This window comes from Cornus florida, unplaced genomic scaffold (assembly GCF_030987335.1).
Source record: "Cornus florida cultivar Cherokee Brave unplaced genomic scaffold, ASM3098733v1 CherokeeBrave_3.0.0_Hap2_Chr11, whole genome shotgun sequence".
NCBI lineage: Eukaryota > Viridiplantae > Streptophyta > Magnoliopsida > Cornales > Cornaceae > Cornus > Cornus florida.
Window position 1 is genome coordinate 74,175,815 of NW_026775581.1, and position 25,265 is coordinate 74,201,079.

General features: G+C 33.9%; 2 protein-coding genes across 2 annotated transcripts; one reads left to right on the top strand and one right to left on the bottom strand.

Annotated features, from left to right (window-relative positions):
- Positions 1–1,223: 1,223 nt before the first annotated feature.
- On the bottom strand, positions 1,224–9,969 carry LOC132282644 (serine/arginine-rich splicing factor RSZ22A-like). Its single transcript, XM_059784388.1, has 6 exons — positions 9,845–9,969; positions 9,163–9,267; positions 7,714–7,802; positions 6,036–6,288; positions 5,654–5,767; positions 1,224–1,435 (listed from the first exon to the last, which is right to left on the bottom strand). Exons 2-6 carry the CDS (start codon positions 9,249–9,251, stop codon positions 1,390–1,392), a joined length of 591 nt encoding a protein of 196 aa, XP_059640371.1. The 5' UTR covers positions 9,252–9,267; positions 9,845–9,969; the 3' UTR covers positions 1,224–1,389.
- Positions 9,970–23,480: 13,511 nt separating this feature from the next.
- On the top strand, positions 23,481–23,834 carry LOC132286670 (flowering-promoting factor 1-like). The gene has a single exon (XM_059789031.1). It carries the CDS (start codon positions 23,481–23,483, stop codon positions 23,832–23,834), a length of 354 nt encoding a protein of 117 aa, XP_059645014.1.
- The last annotated feature ends 1,431 nt before the right edge of the window (positions 23,835–25,265 follow it).

The following is a 25,265-nucleotide window of genomic DNA, read 5'->3' on the forward strand; positions in this document are numbered from 1 at the left end:
CATCAGCTGGTTGAGATCTTCATCAGAGGCAATCAAAGGTACTCTTCAAGTAGAAGTCCAACTGTCACTGATTCCCTAAAATTTGGAGGACCATTCTTGCAAGTTGGGAGTAACACCATTTACTTGGAGGTCATGTACCAGAATGCATGAAAACAACATCCCCAAAATAATGAAACTTTTATGAAAAAAATAATGTCAACAAGCCATAAAAGTGGGAGAATGCGAAAGAGTTTCAAAACTCATTTCCCAAGTGAGTTCCAACCCAAAATCAGGAACCAAAAGATTTTAATTGTGTTTCAAATGACAATGTAGCTGCCAAGGGTTGCAAGACAATATGTACATATATGACATGTCTTTGTGATGTGACCAAAAATGTATGATGACAACCCCAAATTAATGTTACTTTTCTAAAAAAAATCCATAACTCCATCTCCCAAGTAAGTTCTAACCCAAAATCAGGAACTCAAAGATTTCAATTGTGTTTAAAATGACCATGTAGCTGCCGAGGGTTGTGAGACAATAAATACTTGTTTAAATGTTTTTTTGTGTGGGGAAACTTATGACAGCCACTCCAGTCGAATAAAGTTGCAAAAGAAAAGGGTTGAAAAGATTAGAAAGCCATTTCTTCATTTTCCCAACTAGGCAGACAAAAATAGGAAATTCAGTTGTTTTGAGAAGCAAGAAACCCAATTATTAAAGGAATAATCTTTCAAAATCCAGTTTGAATAAACATGAAATTCAATTAGTTTAAGGAGAATGCCATATCCAAAATTTCTTGGAACATATTTTAAGTACCTGCCATAGGTGTTTGAAGCAGCTCCTCAATCCTTATGGGTAACTAAAAGAAATGCCAGCATAATAAAAGAGAGGCGCAGCCGCAGAGATTCTATCAAACAGAAGCCTCTAGTGATGAAGCCAGCTGGGACCCACAACCATTCAAAATTGAGATCCCAGAGCAGGGATGTGAGGGACAAAACCAGAGAAGAGTGCAGAAAAATTGAGATCCCAGAGCAGGGACGCGAGGAACGAAACCAGAGAAGAGTGCAGAAGCACAAAACCAATGAAGCAGATCATGAAGACACCTCGACACAAAAAACAAAAGCATAAATCTTTAGCAATACTCTTTCAGTTCCTTTATATATATATATATATATTTCATAATTTTATAGTGGCTACCTTAAGATCCACTTCCTACACAACTACAATTACTGTGCGAAGAAAAGAAAGTTAACAAGCCTTCATATAAAGTAAGAAAGAAACTTAACCAAATTCATGAGTCGCAACTGAGGGCGCCCCCAACTTAAACATAGTCGCAATGAAGTCCAAGTATAGTAAAGACACACAAATCCAAAACCTCTCTCAATAAAGAAGTTACCAAGCCTAAAATATTCAACTCCTGCTTCGGCGTCGTTCAACTCGTTCCCTGAGACCATTTCTGCATAAATTCAGAAAGAAACAACGTTTAGCAAAAGATGTTGAAATTCTTACAGATTTTTTCCATAAAGAATAAAAAAGAAAAGATCATAATATGACACCATACTGTACCCTAAAGATATGTCACCACAAATGAGTCCAGCAAATATCTTTCAACTCATATTGTGATATAGATCCCCAAAATGACTCCGTTTATTACAACCACTTTTCACGTTGTCTAAAAAGATATAACATCAACTACCAAGTCTCTTTCCCAATTACTTGGGGTTGGCTACATTGTATAGAAAAATGCATGTCCAAAACATAATTTCAGAAAGCCTTCATGAAAACCAGAGGATTCGATGCCTTCTCCAAAATTTGGTAGGCAAGCAAATAAATTATTCTTCTTTCAACCCCAATAGCTGTTATTGTATCTGATTTGGTTAGTTGATTCTAGCAAACAACCGACAACCGGTGTTATGTCGATTGTTGTATCAAATGAGTGAAACATGAACAAACTTGGTTGGACTTTTCCTTCTTTTCATTTTATTTTATGTTATTTTTCGAGGGGAGGGGGGGAATCCTGACAGACGAGACTTAAATATTAGTCCCATTATATTGCAGTTGACCCCTGTAGTGTTCCATTTTTTGCTACTATCCCCTGAACTAAATTTTATGGCCAATGTAAATTGCAATCAGTCCCACCATCACCAGATTGCCACTAAAAAACAACAGAACTTAATAGCCAAAGAACATGACTAATTTTTGCTGTTATGACCATCAAACCATTTTAATGGTCATGAATCATGATACAATTAACCCATTAGTGATAATCTAACATTGCAGAACTAAATGTATTTCCTATTTTGTCCCGTGTCCTGAAAATGAAAAATACCATATCATCCCCTCGTTGATAGAACGTAAAACTCTTAATTTTATCAGCATTCTCTTTCTAACTCCAAATTTGACCTCATTAAACTTCATTTTTAACTTTCATTTCATCCTCTCTCTATCTTAGACTACATTTGGTACAAGAAAGGAACAACGTAGGAATGCAATGCACGAGGGAATAGAATGAAAATGGTATAAGAAAGGAATGACCATTCTCATTATACTGTTTGATTGTATGGAATGACACAAGAATTGAATAATTATGCCCATATAGGGTCTTAAATTGATTTGTCCAAAATAGTTGTATCTCTAATAAATAAATTAAATAACAAATTAACATATAGCTAAATGAATTGGTCGCCGTTGGCTTCTTGTTATTTGTTAGAGGAAGATAACCAACAAAAAGAATCCATGATGAGAGAGGAGAGAATTGAGGAGGACATCACTGTTGCCCATTGCCGTCGGCTTGTTGCAGAAGGTTACACTAAGTAATGAATACAATTTAAGGGATTTTTAATGTTGAATTAAACCCTAAAAAATAAAGAGAAAAACACTTGCATTGTGAGTGTGGTTGGTGTTGGTGTTTTTTTTTTGGGTGGGTGGGAGACGGTTATTTGGTCTTTGATTAATTTTGTTTTGGTTTTACGTGGGAATGAAATGAGCATTCCTAAAATCAAGAAGAAAATGCTCATTCTATCTTTTGTGGAAATGAACATTCCAACTTTGGTTTAGCTTTAAAGGAATGGAGAGGTAAAATCAGTACATTTGGTACATGAGAATGGTATGGAATGCCCATTCAGCCTTCTTATTCCCTTTCTTTTGTTTGGTAAGAAATTTTAAAGTTTGAATGACCATTCCCTCCCACAAAAAGCTAGAATGACCATTTCACTTCTTAACCTAAAGAATGCATCCATTCCCACCTAAAATATTAAAAATAAAAATAAAAAAAAAAAAAGAAGCCCATCCCTATCTCAAAACTCAACGTACCACTATTGCGTCTGAAATCAGCCATTGGCAATGGTCGGAGACCAAGCACTGTCGGAAATCAGCTCGGCTCTTCGATATTCGGGCTTGACTCTCTCACCTATTTATCTCTCTCTCTCTTTCTAGTGGCAAGTAACTACACAAATTCCAGATTAGTGTTATCCCCAGCCTCTCTATGTATATACGTATTTCACTCTCTCTCTCTCGTTTGGTAACAATTTTTTTTTTAATCAAGACAGGTTCTCTGCAAGAATAACCTGACAAACAATAAAATTTAAAAAAATTATTCTTGTTCTAAGATTTTTTATTTTTTTTTTGTAAATAAGCACTTGTATAGAACAATAAAGTGTAAATATTAATTTTCTTTTTAATATATTATTGAAGAATGTTATTTTGTTAGTTTAATTTATTTGTCACTACGGGTATGTTAGAGAATTCACTTTAAAATTCAAACCATTCCATTCTTGCATCATTTCATTTCTACAGCCAAATAGTAGAATGGGAATGGTCATTCCATTCTTATTCCATTCCTTCATAACAAATGTAGCCAAAGATCTTTCATCTTTCTACTCCTCTCTCTAATTTCTTTGTTCACTACTAGATCATTCAAGAGAGTGTGAATGGCAGGAAAATGCTGGCCAAAATAACTCCAACAAGATAGGCAATAGGATCATTGGTGCTGCTGAAAAATACCAAGTATTAGAACAACTTTGACCCCCTCAACCATCGTCGCCAGGTCCTCCTTGGTCCTCCTTTCTCCTGTCTTCAAGATCGTCCTTTCTATGGAAGCTAATCGGTGACAGCCCAAGATCCATCGAAGCCATCAGCAACAAAGCCAACAACAGAGGGTGCAGCAAAAGAGGACAAATAGAAAGAGAGACATTGCACCAAGGTCATGTAATAGCTAACAGAGATGAGGTTGAGTTTTGAGGATCATGTAGGAGGAAATAGGAGGTGAGCTTTTAGTGCCTGTTTGGGGGAGCTTCCTAGAGGCTTCAAACGGGTTTCCAAGTACAAAAAGTCCTTTTCAAAAAAATTTTGATGTTTGGTGAAACAAGGAAAAAGGAATTCTAACAAAAGAAGAAGTCCTAAGAAGTCTGTTCACAGAAAGTTTGAAATACTTGCTTTTGAAACTCATTCCTCGGGAAGCCAGCCTAATTTATAGTAACAAATTTTATAGACAAATATGCCCCCTTTTATTTCGTGAAACTAGCCCATGTTGTGCTCTGTAGATAAACAAGAACGATGAGATATTGATCCTGATAGTCTTCTGCTCTCATCCAAATTCCAATACTTACATACTTTTTTCTAATTAAACAAGTTCTATAAGAATTCTAAATAGTTGGCAAGTCTTCAAAAACCTGCTAATTTTTAAGAGCAATTTAACCTTAGAAGGCGCACACACGCTAGTTGTGCCATCTCATCGTTTTCCTTAGTCACATAAAGAATTTTGATAGTAAAGTGGAGAGCTCTTTTTCATCCTCAATAAATGATGAGCATGACAATAATGGAAGTATGAACATGAGCTCTATCATCAGTGATATTTACTTCTTCACTTTAATTATATTTTACCACTTTTTAATTTTCTTTATTCATGCTATATGACAATTCAACTACGGGCAGGTTTGTACTCTTTCTGGAAAAGCTTGAGGGCAGTTATTTAAGGATAAATTTGTCAACTTAAAACTACGTTCCGCCAAACAGAGCCTTACTCTCTTGGTTTTAATAATAAAGGGGCTTATTTTGTTTAGCTTTACAGAAAATTAATTCCTATATAACAGACAAGAGTTCCATGAATCTTCCCACAAAAACACTGGAACCTTCTTTCTTATACCAGAAAACCTTTTTAATCTACAACCCAAAGCATTTCTAAGTTGAACTGAGTTCTATGATTTCAAATTGTTCTCAACCATCAATATCTATGCCATTTCTGGCAGGGATTTGTCATGGTCTATTATAAGTAGCATCAAGTAGTAGCAAAGATAATCATCAAGTATGATGACATTCATTAAATTTCATTTCAGGTTCGCCTATTAATATCAGAAGCATTATATATGGAGCAGCAGCTAATATTACCAAAACGAAAGGCACAAGGCTATTAATACAAGCGCAAATACTTCTTCAACATGAGCAGTAGGAGATATTGGTGAAAGCATACATAAATTGGGATTTGAAAAAGAAGCAATCAACAACAAAAAGAAAAGAAGAATGCACCCTTATTTCTTCTATTGTTACAATTTTAAAATTATTGACTTGCTATCTCAGCAGGGTTGCCAACAGGTAATTTTGAACTCCAAAGAGAGCCTTTCCCAACAGCAAATTTTTTAAAATAAATAAACAGAGACTAAAGTGAAAGGAACTTCACCCGTTGGCATATGGCAACTCATCACGTCCACGATACGGTGGCGACTTGCTAAAGCTGCGACCACGAGGTGATGCACTGCGACGTTTGGGGGATCTCCCACGAGGACTGTAACTCCTGCTTCAGTGTACACCAATGAGTATCAAAGCAACGTATTAAATGTACAAGTTTCAACCAAGTTAAATATTTCATCACGAGTGTCAATTTCCCACATTTATTTCACATCTATCACATTTATTCGTGGTAAGGACACAAATACATATAGGCCACTGAACTTTTTTCAAACATTGCATGACAACCACAATGTGCCATTCAATTCAGTATAATGATAATAGAAAGGCACTCCATTCACAAAATTGTACAATAACTGCTTCAATGACCTCACCTTCGACCATAACTTGGGCTTCTGCGATATCTAGGGGGGCTGCGACTGCGACGTCTTCCATAACCACCACCACCACCACCACCACCATCACGCATACGGCATTCACGGGCAAAATGACCAGGCTCACCACACTCGTAACACTTCAAATCAGAACCACCAGAACGTCCACGGCCTCCTCGGCCACCACCGCCGCCGCCACCTCCACCTCCACCTCTTGAGTTGTGAGAAAGCTCCACTCTCCAGCCATTCTTACCTATTCCATGAGTAGTAAGGCAAAAACTTGAGAATATGCCTTGAAGACGTGCATCAGATATTTAACAAAAAATGTTTTTTATTGGGATGGGGTGAGGGGGATGCAGATAAAATTTACACATTGCTTTGCAAGTGAAAGGATTCTTGGAAAATATTGGATTGAAAAAGTTATCAGATTCACATATTACCCACTTATACTGCAGGGAAACTGTGAGCACACAACCTCATTTATATAACTAATTGAACAAAATATATTTAAAAGCCATTTATGTAATTTAATATTTCAAACTTGGCAAAATTCTACTTCTCCTTGTTTGAAGGGTTGGGTGAGCAGACAACATCATCTTTTGATAAATGCTGCAATCACATACTGAATGGAAACAGATAACATTGCTTCATTCTAATAATGTCAGCCTGATTTTAGCATTTCTTGTGCCCTTCCCTTTGAATCAAGCGTATATTGTTCAAGGTTCTTCCAATAAGCACTTAGATTCTGTCTATTAACTCATATCATTACTTAATAATGAACAAATTATGTTACCATCCAATTAAGTGCATTTGATAAAGAATCCCAACACGGGGGATTCAATTTCTTGTAGAAGGGAACAGACACAACTGCTAGGTAAAGGCCATGTCTCCATAAGTAAAAGCTTATCTATCAATCCTAAGTCCTAACTAGTAACCATGGTAGTACCGCGTTTCTTAGACCTTCCTCAAAGTATGCAATATTTGCTTTGACTTCTATTTAAAAATTCCAAAATCAATTTCTTGTAGAAGGGAACAGACACAACTGCTAGGTAAAGGCCATGTCTCCATAAGTAAAAGCTTATCTATCAATCCTAAGTCCTAACTAGTAACCGTGGTAGTACCGCGTTTCTTAGACCTTCCTCAAAAGTATGCAATATTTGCTTTGACTTCTATTTAAAAATTCCAAAATCAAGTAACCAAAGGAACTCAACCTTTTTTTTTTTTTTGGTGGTGGTGGTTGGGGGGATGAGTAAAGTAGTCAAAGGAACTCAACTTTTAACCAAAAATGTACAAAACCAGCATGCATGCCTAACCATTCATCATACTAAAGACTTGATCAAACTATGGCCTTTTTTTCTTTTGAGTCTCTTGATAAGCACAATTATGAGGAACTTGTTAAAATTAAAAAGTCCATAGTTAGATGTATTGTTCCTAAAAATAAAGTTGTCAGATCTAAATGCCAACATAACACTATTGCAAATGCTCAGAAATTTAGGGGATATTATTTTAAAAGAAGGAAAAAAATTAAAAACGTGACAGCAAGTCCAAAGATAGAAGCAGACAAAGGGGAAAAATAAAAGAAATGCCTTTTCTAGAAGAAAGTTGTCATGTAGTTAAAATGTCAATAAAAAAAAAAGGCAATATATTGTGTCTGGGAGCTGCCACTATCTACACATACCATCTATGTCACGAATTGCATCATGCGCATCCCTGCGGTCATCAAAATCAATAAAAGCATACCCTGGTGGCCTTCTTGCAACCCAAACACTGCATTTAAAATATTCAAACAAAAAATACACAACAATTAATTATAGGAGTATACATCACCAATGCCAAATAAAGATCTTCTAAACGAAAAGTCGGGTTATCTTGAAAAATTGCTGATGCCTAAACAATTGGCTTGATGCAACTTTCAAGGCAGAAACACCACAAGCAATGACATACAAATGGATCCTAGCATACTGATTTTTTTATTTAGCCAAGTAAGAACCTACTTCAAAGTAGTAACATTTGGTTTTGTTATTGTGGTTTAGTATCTTAGTAAAATTGGTTTAGTATCTTAATAAAGTTGTCGCATTGTGGCATGGTTTGCATGAGCCAACCGGCCAAACAAAAAGAGATTCACATGGCCTTTTTTGTAAAAAGGGATAAGAAGAAATGCTATCCAGAAAAACCAATTGCAACAACGAATGGGTCCAACAATCAATAAGACTGGATAACCAACACACTTGTGATCATAACGTAATTACAACACTTAAAATTAATGCTTTAAAAAGGTGTGGGAAAAATTATGGAAGCATTGCAAAAGCATACACCTCAAATTATACATTTCTAAATTAAACAATTCATGTTTACACCTAAAATCTTAGGATTAGTCAAGAGTTTGGAGGACTGTCACCAGAAGATTGTGTTTTTCTACACGTGGTACATGCCAATATTGAACTATGTGATGGTGGAAAGATGCATGTCTGACCACTACAGGAAGTGGTCGGAAGTGGTTTCAAATGATTATGAATAGATTACCTTATTTTAGACCTAAAATAGACCAAGTTAGTCAACCAGAACAGACAAAAACCCAAAATGTGATGTGTACTATCGATGTCATGTGAGGAAGACATTGCCTGATTATTCTAAGAATTGAAAGCCAGTTAACTATCAATAGTAGACTTTTAGAAGAAAATATCGGCATGGGAGCTATGACTTGAATATTTTCCGACATCCTGTAAACTAAAAGAAGAAGAAGAAGCTTTTACCAAATGAAAGTATTTCACCACCCCAGTCAATCTAGTTATAATAGTCCTTATTGTAGCAACCCAAACAAAAATAATCAAGGCCTACATAAACAAGAACCTAAAATAAAAATAAACATTATTCAAAAAAGTTAATCCTAAAGCAACAGCATTCAACTTCACACGAACTTCACATGTTAGCTTCCAAGGATACCAGACATCATGTTTCAAAGCTACAACAAAAAACGCATTTAAAAGCAGCAATAAAATACAATATAATATAATATAATAGATAGTATGTACCAGTGTTTATAGATAAATAGTCTAAATTTTATCCACAAGCTGGAGCAATATAAAAGAATCATATGATGGAAAATAGATTGGCTCAAACTGTTTACCTGCGGATAACTCCAAACACACGAAACTCATCTTCAAGCTCTCGCTCGGTGACGCGTGGATCCAAATTCCCAACATATACACGAGACATCTTCTAGACTAAGTGCCTGTCATTAGAACATAATTTATACCAGAAAAAAGCCCAAGAATAATATAAGCCCACAATTTTCTTCATTTTGCATTAAATACAACAAATACATATAGAAACGAAATTTCTTCATCATACGCTCTAGATTTTATCTCAGTACATGGCAAGTGGCAAAGGTCGACCAGTATATGGTCACAATTATACATTAGACTAAATGTAGATCTAGTGAAGAACTCTGTGAACAACATATTAAACAACATATTAAGAAAAAATGAAACAGATATAGCGGAAAACATAGACCTAGGGTTTTGTCATGTCCTAAAAGAAAACGCAGCTGAATAAATTCTTCAAACACTAACAAAAAAGGAAATCAAAAGCAAATTGGACCTTTCACCTTTTTTTAACTGAACCAAATCAATAAAATACAAACACAGTCCGATAAATCAGTCAATTTTGTATGCATCACATGCTTGATCTTAACAAATCTGACAAAAATTTGAATTTTCATGACAACGTATAATCCGAGACAACGAGAAAGAAAACGGGAGAAACAGGGATGTCTATGCGTGTACAGAGAGAAGAAAAGAGAAAAGAACCTGAAACCCTAAAGCAAAACCTGGAAACCCTAGCAGCTTTCACCAATAATCCCTTTTCGTGTTTTCGATATTGTCTCGGCGTGCCTGGAATATATGAAAACGGGTTTATGAGGGTATTTGCTTATTAGGGCTTCGATATTTATTGGCGATACCAAAATACCCCTCGGAGGCCCTCTCAAGTTGCCCCTCGCTGTATTCTTCAAATTAGCACATTAGTGGTGGACAAATCATATTATTATGTTGCTCAAGTTTAGACATATCTTACAAAATTATACTATCAAAATATTTTAAAATAAAATCATATAGAGTATGAATTAGTCTGTTCATTTTGTCGAAACAAAAAAACAAATATATAGTTCGATTAGAATCCGAATCTCCTCGTGTCAGAGTTTTAACCGAAATAATTACATAGCAAATGAGATTTCTAAAAATTTGTGTGACTCAATTGCGGAAAAAAAAAAATGGGTCTTTTTTGAATTTTTGAATTTTTGAAAATTTTGATGGGTGGTGAATTAGAAAATGAGGGATATTTTTTTTCTTTTTGAAAGTTTTTTTTAAGAATTTTTGGTAGGAATGGCAACGGGACTGATTTGGAGCGGGTTTCCCTAAATTCCGCCCTATCCTTTTTAATTTTTGTCAAGTCCATGCCCGCCCCAAAACCCGTGACGGGTTGGATTTTCATGTCCAGCCTCGTCCCGTTGGGAAATACTGTGCCCCCGTGCCCGCCCCACTAACAAATTTTTTTCTCCCACTTTTTGGAACTTAAGCTCCTGTTATTTAAATGTGGAAAGTCTAAGAATGGCACAACATAAATGAAATTATGTATAGCAACAAAAATAAAAAAAATAACATGCACATAACATAATTCGAGAACAGAATAAACAAAAATAAAAGTTTAATACAACTAAATCACAAGAAGTTCTAAGCTCCAACTTCTACCATGACCAAAACAAAAGCAAATTTAATACCAAGTTTATTTCCCACATTATGATTGTAAGAGATGGGTAACTGGGTAAACCGCTAAAATAAGTTATTAATATTATATATATATATATATATATATATATAGTTATATACTTAGCGAGGCGAGGCGGGGCGGGGCTCCTATGATATGTATACTGAACCCTTACCCGTCCCGTGACCAGCGACGGGTACAAAATATGTATCCATACCTGCTCCAACAGTATAAAAAGTGTTCCCATATCCGTTATTAACGGGGCGGGACCCTGGCGAGGCAGTAAAAATTGACATTCCTAATTTTTGTGGCCTTTTTAAGGGTTCAATGTGGGCTTTTTTATAATTATTAAAATTTTAGTACGAAAATTACTAATAATGAAAAAGTCAGTAGAGCAGATGAAAGCCGTTTTTGTTACTTAAGCAATGTAATGTATTGTTGCATAATGTTGTGAAGTTGTTTTTGCACAAAATGATGTAAAGATACAGAAATACCCTTTACTTTAAAATAATTTTGATACAACCCTCTACTTTAAAATAATTTTGATACTTTTTTTTTAACTTGTATTATTATCTTGTTATTCTCTTTCAAAAAGACCAAGTTTGTGTCTCAAAATTTGACCTAATTAACATATAAGAAGAACTTGTGGGAGCTATAATAGGTGCACCTAGTTTTTCTTTAGTTATAAGGAAATCAAGCTTAATTGGTCTACAATGTCCTATTGGCTTTGGGTCTTAACTCTCAAGTTTTAAGTAAAGATTGCAAGACAGGTAAAGAGAAAGAGAGAGAGAAAAGAAAATAAATTATTTTAACTAATTTATTATCATATCTTTTTCTTTTAAAAATGTTATGGTTATTTTTGGTATTAGAAAAGTTTCATTTAAATTATTTTTTCTCTCCAAATGTCACAACCCACTCCAACCCGTGTAGATATTGTCCGCTTGCACACTTTACTCTCGGTGCTCACGATTTTCCTCAAAACGCATCTACGCAATTAGATGTCTTCAAACCTCTTCCCTAGGTGATGTGGGATATTAGCGTCGAGTGAATCTGTTAGTTAAGGAAGCCAACTACCATCCCCCCTCTAGGGACCAGCGTCCTCATTAGCATGATCCGTATAGGTTTGTGCATCCTTGAGATTGGCTCTGATATAATCTGTCATGACCCATCTCGCCTCGCCACGTGTAGATATTGTGACGTCTCATATGGCCTGAGGGGAAAAGTTGTTGGCACTTATATGTGTCGAAACGTCCTAACTGTGAAAACACGTTTTGAAAACGAGTACGAAGAGTATACAAAGTGGACAATATCTATACGAGGTGTGGTGGTATGTGACCGATGGTATTAGAGTTAATTCCGGGCGTGCACAAGCCTATAGGGTCATGCCAGCGAGGATGCCGGGTCCCAAGAGGGGTGATGGCATCCCACATCGCTTAGGGGGGAAAGGTTTGACGACACTCAACTGTATAGACGTGTTTTGAGAGTGCACAAGCCCATGCAGGCCAGGCCAGCGAGGACAATGGATTCCAAGAATGGGTGTTTGTGTGTGGACACCTCCTAAGTGTATAAACACATTTTGAAACCGTAAGCATGAAAATTGTGCGAAACGGACACTATCTACGTGAGACGACGCCGGTTCTGACACCAAATCTTTCTCCTTTTGGATGGAAAATAAATGAGAGATTTTGAGGGTTAAGTTATCCCTCCAAATCTCTCCTTATGATTTATTTTCTATCCTCAGTGGAAAACAAAACATGAAAATCATTATCCCTCCCTCTTTTTTCATTTTCTCTTTCCTTCCAATTCCATCAACCCAAGCAAAACCTTAGGATTTGATCCAGTTGAGTTGCATGTTCACAATGTTTGCTAATGAAAATGATGGTGATGGGGATGTCATTACAGTACATGATATTTCAACTCCAAATTCTCCCAAGAAGCGAAAGTTCACATCATTGGTATGTCAATAATTTATAAACTAAAATGAACAAATGACGAGGAGATTGCAAAGTGTAAGCATTATAAACATAAATTTGTATGAGAAAATATTATAGGGATCAACCACCTGAAAACTCATTTGTCTAGATGTGTTGCAATAACTCGTATTAATATTGGTCAACAAATGCTATCTTTGGCCAAAACGCCTCAAACTTAACTACTAAAGTTCAAAGTAATAAGTTTGATGAAGAAATAAGTCAAATGGATTTTGCAAGGATGGTTAATTATCTATTTAACATGGTTCAGCATAAATATTTTTGAGATATTTGTGGATGGTTTTAATTAATGTTTGAACTTGTGTCAAAGAATAGGGTAAGGGCCAACATCATTTATGTTCAAGCAAATGAGAAAAATAAGTTGAATGTTTTTTATAAAAAAAAAAAATCAATTTTCTAGTAGGATCACTTTTACTACTAACATATGGACTCTTAATTATTATGATATTGGAATATATATGTTTGAAATCTTATTTGTTGATGTTAATAGGATTTGAAGGAAAAAAAATTGCTTATAAGTCCATAGAATATTCCTATGACATGAACCTCTTTTTAGATACATCACATAATTAATATAATATCAGAATATTGATAAAATGTTATTTTCTATTGTGGTTAACTATGCAATTATTAATGATGCCATGGTGAGAAGCTTGTTCAAAGGGAACTCGAATAAGTTTAACTCAAAATCCTCATTTTCATTAAAAGATTCAATCTTTATTTATTAAAACACTCTCGTAACTTCAAAGGTACCTTGATTAAGGTATTTTCATTCAAATACTCAAACTTTACTCATTAAAACACTCTTTGTGACTTCGAAGAAAATTGGCTTTGTGACGAGTCTTTGCTGCCTTTTGATGGTGATTTATTTCATGTGTGTTGTATTTTACATATACTAAATTTGGTTATGCAAGATCGCTTAAAAGTGATTAGAGACTTTATTCATAAGTTTAGAGAAAAAGTAAAGTATTTGAAAAGATCCCCATATGCAACACAAAAGTTTAATGATGCAAAAAACTACAGTTTCACAACAAATAATAAAAAATAAATAAATAAAAAGGCCTAAAAATATATTGCCCTACTTAGTGGAATTTCACATTTTTATGTTTTGTTGGTTAGCACAGACAAATCGTGGCTATAAATTTAATCCACTAATGAGGAATGAGAAGCGACAAGGATTTTAAGTGGTTGCTTCAGAATTTTTTATGATGCAACAAATTATTTTTCTGATAGTGAGTATCTAACTTCAAATATGTATTTTCATGATATATTTGTGATGTATAAATGAATTTAATTGACTTGGAAAATAGTGAACATAGTTTTCTTTGGTTAATGCCTAGTCTATTGAAAATAAAGGTTGATGAATATTAGAAGGAGTGTGCTAGCTAGGTGTTAGCAATTGTTATCTTTAATCCAAAATTCAAGCTAACGGTGGAATATTATTATGGCATGCTTTATGGTGATGATATTAGTAAATATGTTTAAAGTGTTCATGTACAGTGCTCTTTTTTTATTTATTTTTAATTCATATTAAATTGATTCCCCTTAATCATAATCAATTCATTGTGTTCAAAGAGATACTGGTTCTAATGAGTAGTATAATACATGTGAGGCTTCTAAAAATAACAAAATGGATGGAATTGATGCATGGTATTTGTGTGGTTGTTGACCTTAATGATTTCATCCAAGGACAATCTAGAGGTTTTGATGATAACAAACCATTAATGGTGTTTAAGAACTAATGTTTACATTGAGTGTTATAGATTATTCACATTCAAATGATGACCTCAATGAAGATCATAAAGTCAATTCCAAGTATTCCATTATTCAAGATCACATCAAAGAAAGTAATGGATACAAAGAAGACATGAAGTTGCAGAGAAGTAAATGCAAAGTCCATCCAAAGATAGCTTGGACTACAACAAACAAGAAAGCAACTCAAAGAAAGGAAGAAGCAAGTCTACCTGAAAGCTTACACAATCATGGACAAAGCTTGAAGAAAAAGGTAGATAGGATGGTGAGTATTTAGGATTCAATGTCAAAGTATTTATGAATCCATTTGAAGCTCATCTCTATAGGACCATGCATATCATATCATCATTCATATGTTCTTATATCTATTAGCTAATTATGCAATTCATTCATATATTACACATGAAGTCATTGCTAAAGAGTGAGTTAGTTCAAGCTTGCATAAACTTTGAAAGAACTCATCACTTGTGCTAGAAATGCTAAGACCATGCACATCAATCATATAATTCATATTGGTCAACAATTAAGGCATGAGAAGCCTTCATTACCATGAGTTGGTAACGGACATTAGGACCCCAGAATGCGCGTCATGAAAAATTGTGTTTTTGGTTAAGTGTGATAAATGGATTTTTGAAATAATGATTATTTCAAAATAATTTTTTCCAGTAACAACTCTTTATACTTCAACTAGCCTAAACTGATTTTATCAGAATTGTTGACCAAGTCTACATTGGTCTACATGCGGATTCATTTTTCCCAAAACTGTAGGAAATCTAAATTTGTACTAAAACTGAATTTCTACATTTTGATTTAGTTGAATTTCAATTTTCTAGTATTTTTTATTGAATCCAAATGGGTGGTACTTCCTTATTTACATTGTAAACTTAAAGTAAATGGACATATAAATTAAAACACTGTCTAATCTATTAACTTAGAATAAACTTTTGAGGCAGCAGTTCCATTTCGGCAGACCGAAATAGAGAAGCAATATGAATCGGACGACCGATTCAAATAGAGAGTTTTGGATTAAATGTTGAAGGTATTTCGGTCGACTGAAACAAAAGGGTGTTTCATTTCGACTTACCAAAATAAAGATTGATGGGGAGCCTTAAACCATTTTGGACGACCGAAACAAAGAAGGATTTTACTTCGGTCTACCGAAATAGAGATACTGAGGATGATAACCAACCTTAAAATTATTTCGGTCTACCAAAACACAATGGTGTTTCATTTCGGTCAACCGAACCTGCGCAGATTCAAACTCAAACAGCTATTTCCTCTCAGGCAGTGTGCATAACAGCTTTATTTTTGAATTAGCTGCTGAAATTCTATAAATAGAGTAAGGGGACTTCGGGATTAAGTGTTGCTACCATTGAGAAACATTATATAGCATCCAAAGAGTTTTTGTTCTTCATTTTATATCATACACCCTCATCCCATATCATTCATATAGTCTTGAGCTTCAATCTATTCATATATATACTCTAGAGTGAGCTGAAAGTTGTGAGCTTTGATTTGCATATCAATCTTTGAGAGATATACTTGTATGCAACAAATTTGATTTTCAATTTGTAAGGGCTGGTGTGGCCCAAGGAAGAAGAAGCAAGCTAGCTTCATAGTTGTAAGGGTTGGTATGACTCAAAGGAAGACTAAGAGTGGTTGTCTCTTAGCAAAGTGAAGTAAGGAGTTGTTTCATGTAAATGTTTGCTCTCCACCTGTAAGGAGGTGCCATAGTGGATTGGGAAGTCTCAAGAGGGGTCTTGAGCCGAGGAGTAGGAGTTTCCGAACCTCGCTAAAATCACCGTGTGAATGTTTGCAATCTTTTTCCCTTATCCCCTTTACATTTATGTTATTAATTACTTATATCCATATCTTGATTATTGCATAATTGTTAGAGGGTGTTAAGTAAAATTTGTAAATCCGAAAATTGGCCATTGTTTGCCATAGACTCTATTCACCCCCCCCTCTAGAGTCAATACTTGGGCAACAGTGGTCTTCTAATATCCTTACTTATCAGAAGTTAGAATTAGAGCAATATTTGGAAAAGTCACTGTTTTCAAGAAATAAAAATTTCAAATTTCAAATTTAATAATTGGTGAAAGTGAATAGTACTAAACTTCTTGCTTTAGCAAGAATAGCTCGCGACGTTTTGGCTATTCCAGCAACTACCGTGGCATTTGAGGCAACATTTAATGTAGGAGGTAAAGTGAATGATGAACCACATGGTTCTTTACTTCCAAAAATTATAGAGGCTTTGATGTTGGCTTCCATATCAAAAAGAAAAAAAAAAAAATTGTATTTGGATAATGTAAGGAAGTTACATTTATTTAATTTTTTTTTTATATTAAAATGTTAATATAATATTTAACATATTTGAGCCTAAACTAACATTCTAAAATTTTATTGCAGGGCATATGGACAACATACATGAAATATCAATTTTTGAAAGAAGTTGAAGTGGAATAACTTTTGTTTTTGGTAACCGTGCTTAATTGCTTTTTAATAATCAACATTTGTTACAACATAAGTAGCTTGTAGACAGTTGCATTTTATTTTAGATTGTACTTGAGTTTTTTACTTTTATTTATTTAGTTATCTTTGATTTTGAGGTAATGACTTGTTTATTCTTCTAATGTTTACTTTTATGAAAACTTGTGGGATTTGTTATTTTCGATGACTATATATGATGCTCGACATATTCATTTTAGATAATTTTTGGAGGTGTTTTGGTCTAATCATGACCCTAGACAAGTATTTAGACAATAACCTAATGTGGGTAATCAATACAGGTAAAATTCATGACATCTAGCACTTCTTTTATGTCAATATTCTTATTCAATTCTTAACAATTTATAGTATGTTATGGACTTCTTGGTATGATTGGAACTTAAATGAAATGGGGTAAATTTGTTGTTTAATTTCTTTAAGGAGTATCAACAAAATAATTTTTTGTTCGTCCTTATATTTCTATGGTTATGTATTATTTAAATATAGGCAAATGAATGAAGTTGAGATAATGTTTGTTGAATTCTACGAGTGTATAGTTTTAATCTCGGATCGGATTATCGAATCGAACATCTGATAAACTAAATATCAGATATAGATTCATTATGTAAAAATTCATCGGATCATTGAATCAGATCAAAATGCCTATTATGGTAAGTGGATGTGGATCTGTAATACCCCTAATATTCAAAGGATATAATTGGCATTTATTTATTTATTTTTATTGCATTTAAAATTTTTTATGTGGCTAGCTATTTGTTTATTTGTTTATTTGATTTATTTGTTATATGAATTATGTGCTCTATTTGGATGTTTGTTTAAGTGATGTGTATTGATTTGTATTTAATTGTTAGGTTTAAATAATTTATGTGTTTTATTCTATATTTTTCTCAATTTAAAAGGATAAATTTGAATAGTAGTAATGGACAAACCAAATGGGTCACATGGACTACTTGGATAGAAAGCCTAGATGGATATGATTATGACCCATGGATATGAGTTGTGGATATATACATATATTGATGAGTATGTGTGTGTGTGTGTGTGTATATATATATATATAGTTAGTTTTAGATATTAATATTATTACTATATTTATTTATTTTATTTTATTTTTCTTTTTTTTTGTCCAACTAACTAGAGTTGGGAAGGGATTAGGATTTACGTAGTATATATATATATACACATAGTATGTTTGTAATAGGGTTGGCAAACCCTATTCACGCAGACATAAATAGAGGAGAGAGAGATCTCGGCAAAGAGAAGAGGAGAGAAATCGAGAGAGGAAGGAAAAAAAGGTCGGCCAATGAGGGAAGGCCGAACCCAAAGGGGGAAGAATGGATGTTCGTGGGTTGGACTAGGAGCAATAGAGGACTGTGAAGGCAACCAAAGGTTGTCGGAAAACAGAGGGTAGATTGGAAAAGAAGAAGATAAGGTTTTCAATCCGAAACCTTGAAGCAAGCTATTATTCTAACTCTTATCCTTTGACCACGTGTTCTATACATACCTAGGTTAATTCTAGGATAATTAAACATAATTAATGAACCACTTTGCATGATAAAATCGGTCTAGAACAATGTATGATTGTATGGTTATGATCGAGTTTATATATAACTTGCATGATTTGATGCATGAATTGTGTTTTAAATTGATGTAATCATATTTAAAAGCTTTAAATTAATTATTGGGTTGGACATTCTGGAACATAAATTCAAAGGTTAGGACCCTTAACAATGGAAGTTGGACGAAAAACATAGGCTGAAGACGAAGAAAACGACTCGCAGTTAGAACGAGTTGATTTAATTTTCAACTAAGTCGACTTAATTCTGAAGGAGTCAACTCAGTTGGAAACTGAGTTGACTTGATTGGCGAATAAGACGAATTAGTTCTGAACGAGTCGACTCAATTGGCCACTCAGCCGACTCATTCTGGAATGAGTCGACTCAGTTGGCTTGGGACTTGGATTTTCGGGTTTTGAGTTTTAATACTACTATAGGATGTTTTAAATCAAGTTTAATTGTTTAAATGGATATGATTAATTTCTAGAAGACATAATATATATTAATATGCTAAGGATTTGGATAATATGGGATTTTAAATAACTTCTAAGTTGTTTAAATAGATAATTATTTGGATTAAAATTGTGTAACAATTACAAAAGATTATTTTAATAATTTTAATCTTGACTGTGGATGCTTATATGATTTAATTGAGATGTAGGTTAATTACTTGTGATGTAAGTTAACTGCGTACTATTTAAATTGCTTAAATAAATGTATTGGATATCTATATGAGTTATATCATGTTTTACTTCTGAATTATTTGATGTATATATATATGTTTGCATCAATTATTGGATTGTGTGGAAACTATTGTTTCGTTATGGATTATTAATGTACCATTATCAGGATATGGGGGCATATCATGGATGGACTGGCTAATAAGTTAAGTCTTATCTATTCATGTCAGGTCATAGAACTATGTGGCCGGATGACAAGCCATTGAAAGATTACGGCAGATAGTTTATTTTATGTTTTAGATAGGATATATATATATATGTGTGTGTGTGTGTGTGTGTGCGCGCGCGCGCGCCACAATACGATCTTGAGTTCTCAGGATCAGTGGTTAGAGAACGTATATTGCCTGGTATGCATAGCTAGATATAGTGGATAGTTGTGTGCCCTGATAGATCATGGTACTTATGCCCACTATGTGTGCGTTTTGCATGTTGATTACTATCCAGTTGATGCCGCCCTATAGTCCAGTAAGAGTCCTTTAGTGTGTATTTATATATATACGGACCATGCAGTTACTGTATGAGTTGACTAGGATGCATATGTATATCGGGTCTCTGTTTGGGATGTATTAGAGTAGAACTTGTTCGTGAGCCTAACCCACTATTGTTTTCAGGTGTTCATTATGTGTAGAGATTGTTCGTGCAGAGTAAAGACTAGTCTTCATCACTCTTCTGATTATCTACGTAAGATTCTACTTTATACTTTCAGACTTTGGATTTAGTTTTAGTTCAGTTATTGTTTTAGTTGGGTTTTTATTAGGGGTCCACATTATGGATTTCCGAATTGTAATATAAAGGATTATTGGTATCAGAGTATTTGGAGGATTATTTTATTTAGAATATTGTTTTGGAGAATTTAATATTAGTCCCTTTTCAACTTTATCATTTATTCTTTATTTATCTTTTGTAATCCGTGTTTGTTTATTATCTTAATTGATTGATTATATCCCTTGGTGTCGTGCGTGAACCCGATCAACCCCGTGTTCCGGAATCGAATGGTATCACAGAATCCGACCAATCATGATTTGGTCTGAATCTAATTCGTATACACGTGTATAGAAAACCTTCTTAAAATCACTGCTAACATAGTTCTCCATGATTTCTTGATGTAGGGCAGAGTGAAAAGATGCACCCAAGTCCAGAACTCATAACTCAACCGAACTATATATGCTCAAAATCAGAGCATCAACAGCTTTTTTGTGCCAATGTTTACAACTTCCTATTTTCCTTTGTACTTCTTCATCGGTGCCAAACAATATCTCTTTAAATGTAATTTATTTCCACAGTTTCAATAATCGTTAAGAAGTTTTCCTGATCTCAATCTCAACTTACTCATATTTTTGAATTTCAATTTATTACAGTCTCAACTTAATCATTTTGATGTTTTTTCATTGTTTCTGGTATTTTGAGCAAATCCAAATGATTCACTCGTTTAACTTCCAAAAATTTTTACTAAAATTCAAGTCCAGACATTAAACTTCAACTTCTTTTTTACTAAAGGATTGCTCACCATCATAAACGGTTCCAGCTTTTTGGCAAAGAGGCCGGACAAAAAGATCGCTCCCCAATCTTGTCATTAAATTTGATTTCTCATTCCAATGTTCAACCATTAATGCGCCTTTTGACATCTTTAGGTTGAATAACCGCCGCATCAAATGTACCTTGTTGAGTGCGGAGAGTTTTTTTATACATATTCTTAAGGGTTACATGCCATGGAACTTGATGTTGTCTTCTCTTTCGTTATATTAAAGGCGACTTTGTGGGATGGTATGTTAATCGAATATCCCCAAACACTTGTCAATTAAGAATGACCTAATCTATCTTTCATCTGTTCTAATTTCATTCCAAAAAGAGAGTGATACATGTTCTTTTGATACATATAGAACCTAAAGTTTGTCCCATTGAACTTTTCAATCTTGATCTTTCCTTCTTTTGTACCCATTGTTGACACTCGAACAAGAAGCTTTGATACTAATTGTTGTGAAAAATCACAGAAAAATAGAACATGGAACACAAATTTATGTGGTTAACCCAAAACCTGGGCAAGGTCCATGGAGTTGAGAAATTTCACAGAGAAACGGGCACCATAAAATTTAGAAATATAATACTATCGGCCCACTTATATTCCTATAGAAATAACAAGTGTGAAAAAATACAATAATACCCTAAAAATGAGTTAGGCTGACCAAAATCTTATTGCGATGGATACAACGAATTTATGTCCACAAATGTGGCTAGGGTAGTGGTGAAAGACAAAATTAACCTTTGCAGTATTATCAGATTCTGTAGTTCTTATCTATTGTGTGCCCTCAAATAAAAAATTAAACTTTCATTATCTCACAAGAAAGATTAAAATGAAAGATGATTTTTAATATATGCTTAAATACAAAAATCTAATTATTAATAAAAAAGTTAATTTTTAAGTAACAAATAAAAATTATTATTTAATATTAATATATTAAGGATTAAAACATTTTTCACTAAAATCATCAAATTATATTAGGCGGACCGTTGTTAAAACTAAGATTTTCAAAATTTTGCTTAATCGTGGGACACAATATGAAAGATACGACCAGTGCATGTGATAACATGTGATCAATGATACTGTTTCAAAATACGGGACCTAAAAGATAGGAAAAAAAAGAGTGAATATAGGTTTATAGCTATAGTAGTCGTCGATCTAGCTAGTTTCTTTTGGGCTTTGGTGGTCCATAGTAAGTGCGTGCCCTTTAGATTTGATACCTTTTTTTATTTATTTATACAGAGTCCCATTTTGAGTGGATTATGAAATATATATTACGTAGATTTGGATAAATATATGAAAGATAGAGTTTAGGTCGTAAATAAACTAACTTACAAATCTGAGGTATTTTTTAACTAAAAAAATCTGACGTGTTTTATTCTTTTTAAACTATCAAAACGTAGGCATTTTATTGACTTTCGCTTATTTCACTCACTCATGTGTGTTACAAATGTCACCCCTACTAATATACAATTATTCTCCTTCTTACTTTACAACTATAATATTTTACATTCAATGGTTAAGATTTAGTTAGAATTCTCCACTTAATATATACATGTTTTCAAAATCTCTATCTTTCTAAACTTTTCTCCAAACTGTTAGTTTCTACAAACACTTCAATGTTCTAGAATCCTTCATAATTACTTTTACAACACTTTATACTTTCCTATTATTTGAAGAAAAATAATATATATGTGGTCACATTTTTAATAATTTTTTTAAAAAAAATATATAAGTGATCATATTTTTAATTAAAAATTTAAACAAACAAATATAATACTTGAATCCTTCCCTTTAAGAAAAGAGCTTGTACTTACTGAACTATTACCCATTTATTTTATTTTCTATGATAATTATCTCCTGTTTAAAATAAACTAATCATTTGGTTTACTTGATTTTTTTTCTTCATATTTTAAGTAAATTACATTCCTTTTATCCAAACAAATGCTACTTTTTACTTCCTATACACAAACTATTACAATCACATCCTATTCAAAAGGACCAATCTATGGGTTGGTTTTATAGGCGACAATTAATGCATAAATGTTCAGAACTAGTAGCTACCACACCACGAGTTCCAAACCCTCCTACATATATGCATATAAAACAAATGACCTTATTGATTTGAGTTCACATGGACACACACGTGACAACAGTGGGGACTAACATATCTTGTTGATTTTACATTGGAATGTAATTTTTTTTTTGAAGTACGTCAAGCTAGGAAAAGGATATATAGAATAGTGTGATCCAAAGCTCTCAAGTTTCTGGTAGAGACACAGATTCTCCTTAGACCCCACAAAGGACATCCATGTTCTCCCTAATCTCAACCAAATAGGACCCATGATTAATAGATTATACACCCAAAGCCAAACATAGATATGCCTATCATGATATCATCACTCTCCTTTTTTGGTCCAATATTACCGATATCAGTATGTCACTCCTGTTTTATCAGTTTTTTGAAACATATATATACACCCTTCCACCCTCCCCTTTCTTCACCAACCCACTCCTCTTCTTCTTCTTCCAAAACCCACCATCATCATCCCAACAAAGCATACAAAATATATTTCTAACCTCCCCCGAAATACAAATTATTTACAAAAAAGAAAATGTCTGGAGTTTTGAAGTTCAATGATAAGGTTACTGTGATTCGCTTTAACGAAAATCCGAGAGCGAATCAGCACAATGATGGAAGGCAAGGTACCTCCAGTCAAAGAAAGGTTTTAGTGCACTTACCCACGGGTGAGGTGGTGTCCTCATACGCCTCACTCGAGCAAATTCTAGGGGGATTGGGATGGGAGAGGTACTCCGGCCGTGCCAGCAATCCCAACCTCCTGCAATTCCACAAGCAATCTTCCATTGACCTAATCTCTCTTCCTAGAGACTTCTCCAGGTTCAGCTCTGTTCACATGTATGACATTGTTGTCAAAAACCCTAATGTCTTTCACGTCCGTGACATGTGAGCGCATTAGTCTCGCACTAATTAATGACTCTCCTCCTATTCTCTAGTGCGTGCATGCATGCAATATGTTATATTATTCTCTGATTTTACTAGTGTTTAGAAATGACTCTGTATATATGAGTCATGATAAGCTGTTCAGAGTTTTGGACAGCAAATAATTATCCTATATATATATATATGGAATAAAGAGAGGGAGAGATGGTGTGTTTAATTATGACGTTAAGGTATTGTAACGTTTTGTAAGTTCATCAATATTGCTTTGTTTCATACAATAAGAAATCAATGCCATGGAACTTTATTTCAGTTTATGAATTGTGGATACTAGCTATGAGCCTTCTGATCCAGTTTACAGTATTTATTTATTTATTTATTAGCAAGAAATGCACACCATTTACACACCCACTTTGCCCAAATGAGGACTCGAACCTCCACCAACCACTTTGGCAATCATCCACTCTCTGCCATGTCATCCGACCATGAGCACTACTTGAGTTCTCCTTTTAGTGATGCATGTAGAAGGTGCAGCAAACGATCCCAGTGTGTTCTTGACCTGATACTACAATATTGAAAAAAAAAAAAAAAATGTATTTCACAATTAATCAAACTGCAGGTACTAAAATATTATCAAACACTAAAAATTAAGTTGTTGTGAAATACACGTGTCAGGATCTTCAGACTATCTCTGCAAACTGCAGGTACTAATTAATTTTTTTTATTTTCAAGCCTGCGTAAAAGAACCAACCAAAATTTTTTTTTCATTTTTTTTGTTTTGTTCTGATGTATAAATTGTTGTGATGCCAATTCTTTTTTCACTTTTTTCTTTTAACAGTGCTTTGTTCTCATGTATAAATTGTTGTGATGTATCTGAACATTGTACCTGAAGAGAAAAAGGTGGTGCACTGTATATATATACATATATATAGGAGAGTGCATAATTATGCTAAAAAAGAAAGGAAAAAAGAAGAAGAAAAAGACATAAAAGTGATACCATTTCACCTGGTATCCCAATTATATAATTAAATCTTAGTAAATAAAAATATATTTGTCAGGGCACTATATCACTGACATTAATACCATATGATCTATACTTATTTTTAAAAAAATTATACAATGCTTTAATAATGTTTTATTTGAAAACACTGAATTGAAAATATTAACCGAAATATCACATGTAAATACTCTTTTCTAGTGTTTGAGAGACTGATAGAGTGACTGTTGAGGTTCTAGTAATGAATCTGTTTTGATTCGATCAGATGAAGCTGCGCGGTCCCAGCAGAGGCAAAGGGTAGATGGTTTTGCACGTGAAGTGGATCGTGATTCTTTGCAAAGGCTATGAAACCTTCCTTTTTTTTTTTTTTAAATAAGAACCCTACTATCTTGGGCCTATTAGCCCTAGCTAGCTTGATAGAGACAGGTAAGTGCAGAACCCAAT

Bases quoted from the DNA above. Each gene is read 5' to 3' on its own strand.
- LOC132286670 (XM_059789031.1), top strand. From the start codon at position 23,481: ATGTCTGGAGTTTTGAAGTTCAATGATAAGGTTACTGTGATTCGCTTT.
- LOC132282644 (XM_059784388.1), bottom strand. From the start codon at position 9,251: ATGTCTCGTGTATATGTTGGGAATTTGGATCCACGCGTCACCGAGCGA. The intron at 6,289-7,713 runs GTATGTGTAGAT...CTCATGGAATAG, and splicing joins TGCAATTCGTGACATAGATG to GTAAGAATGGCTGGAGAGTG. The intron at 1,436-5,653 runs GTGAAGTTCCTT...GAATTTATGCAG, and splicing joins GAGTTGCCATATGCCAACGG to AAATGGTCTCAGGGAACGAG.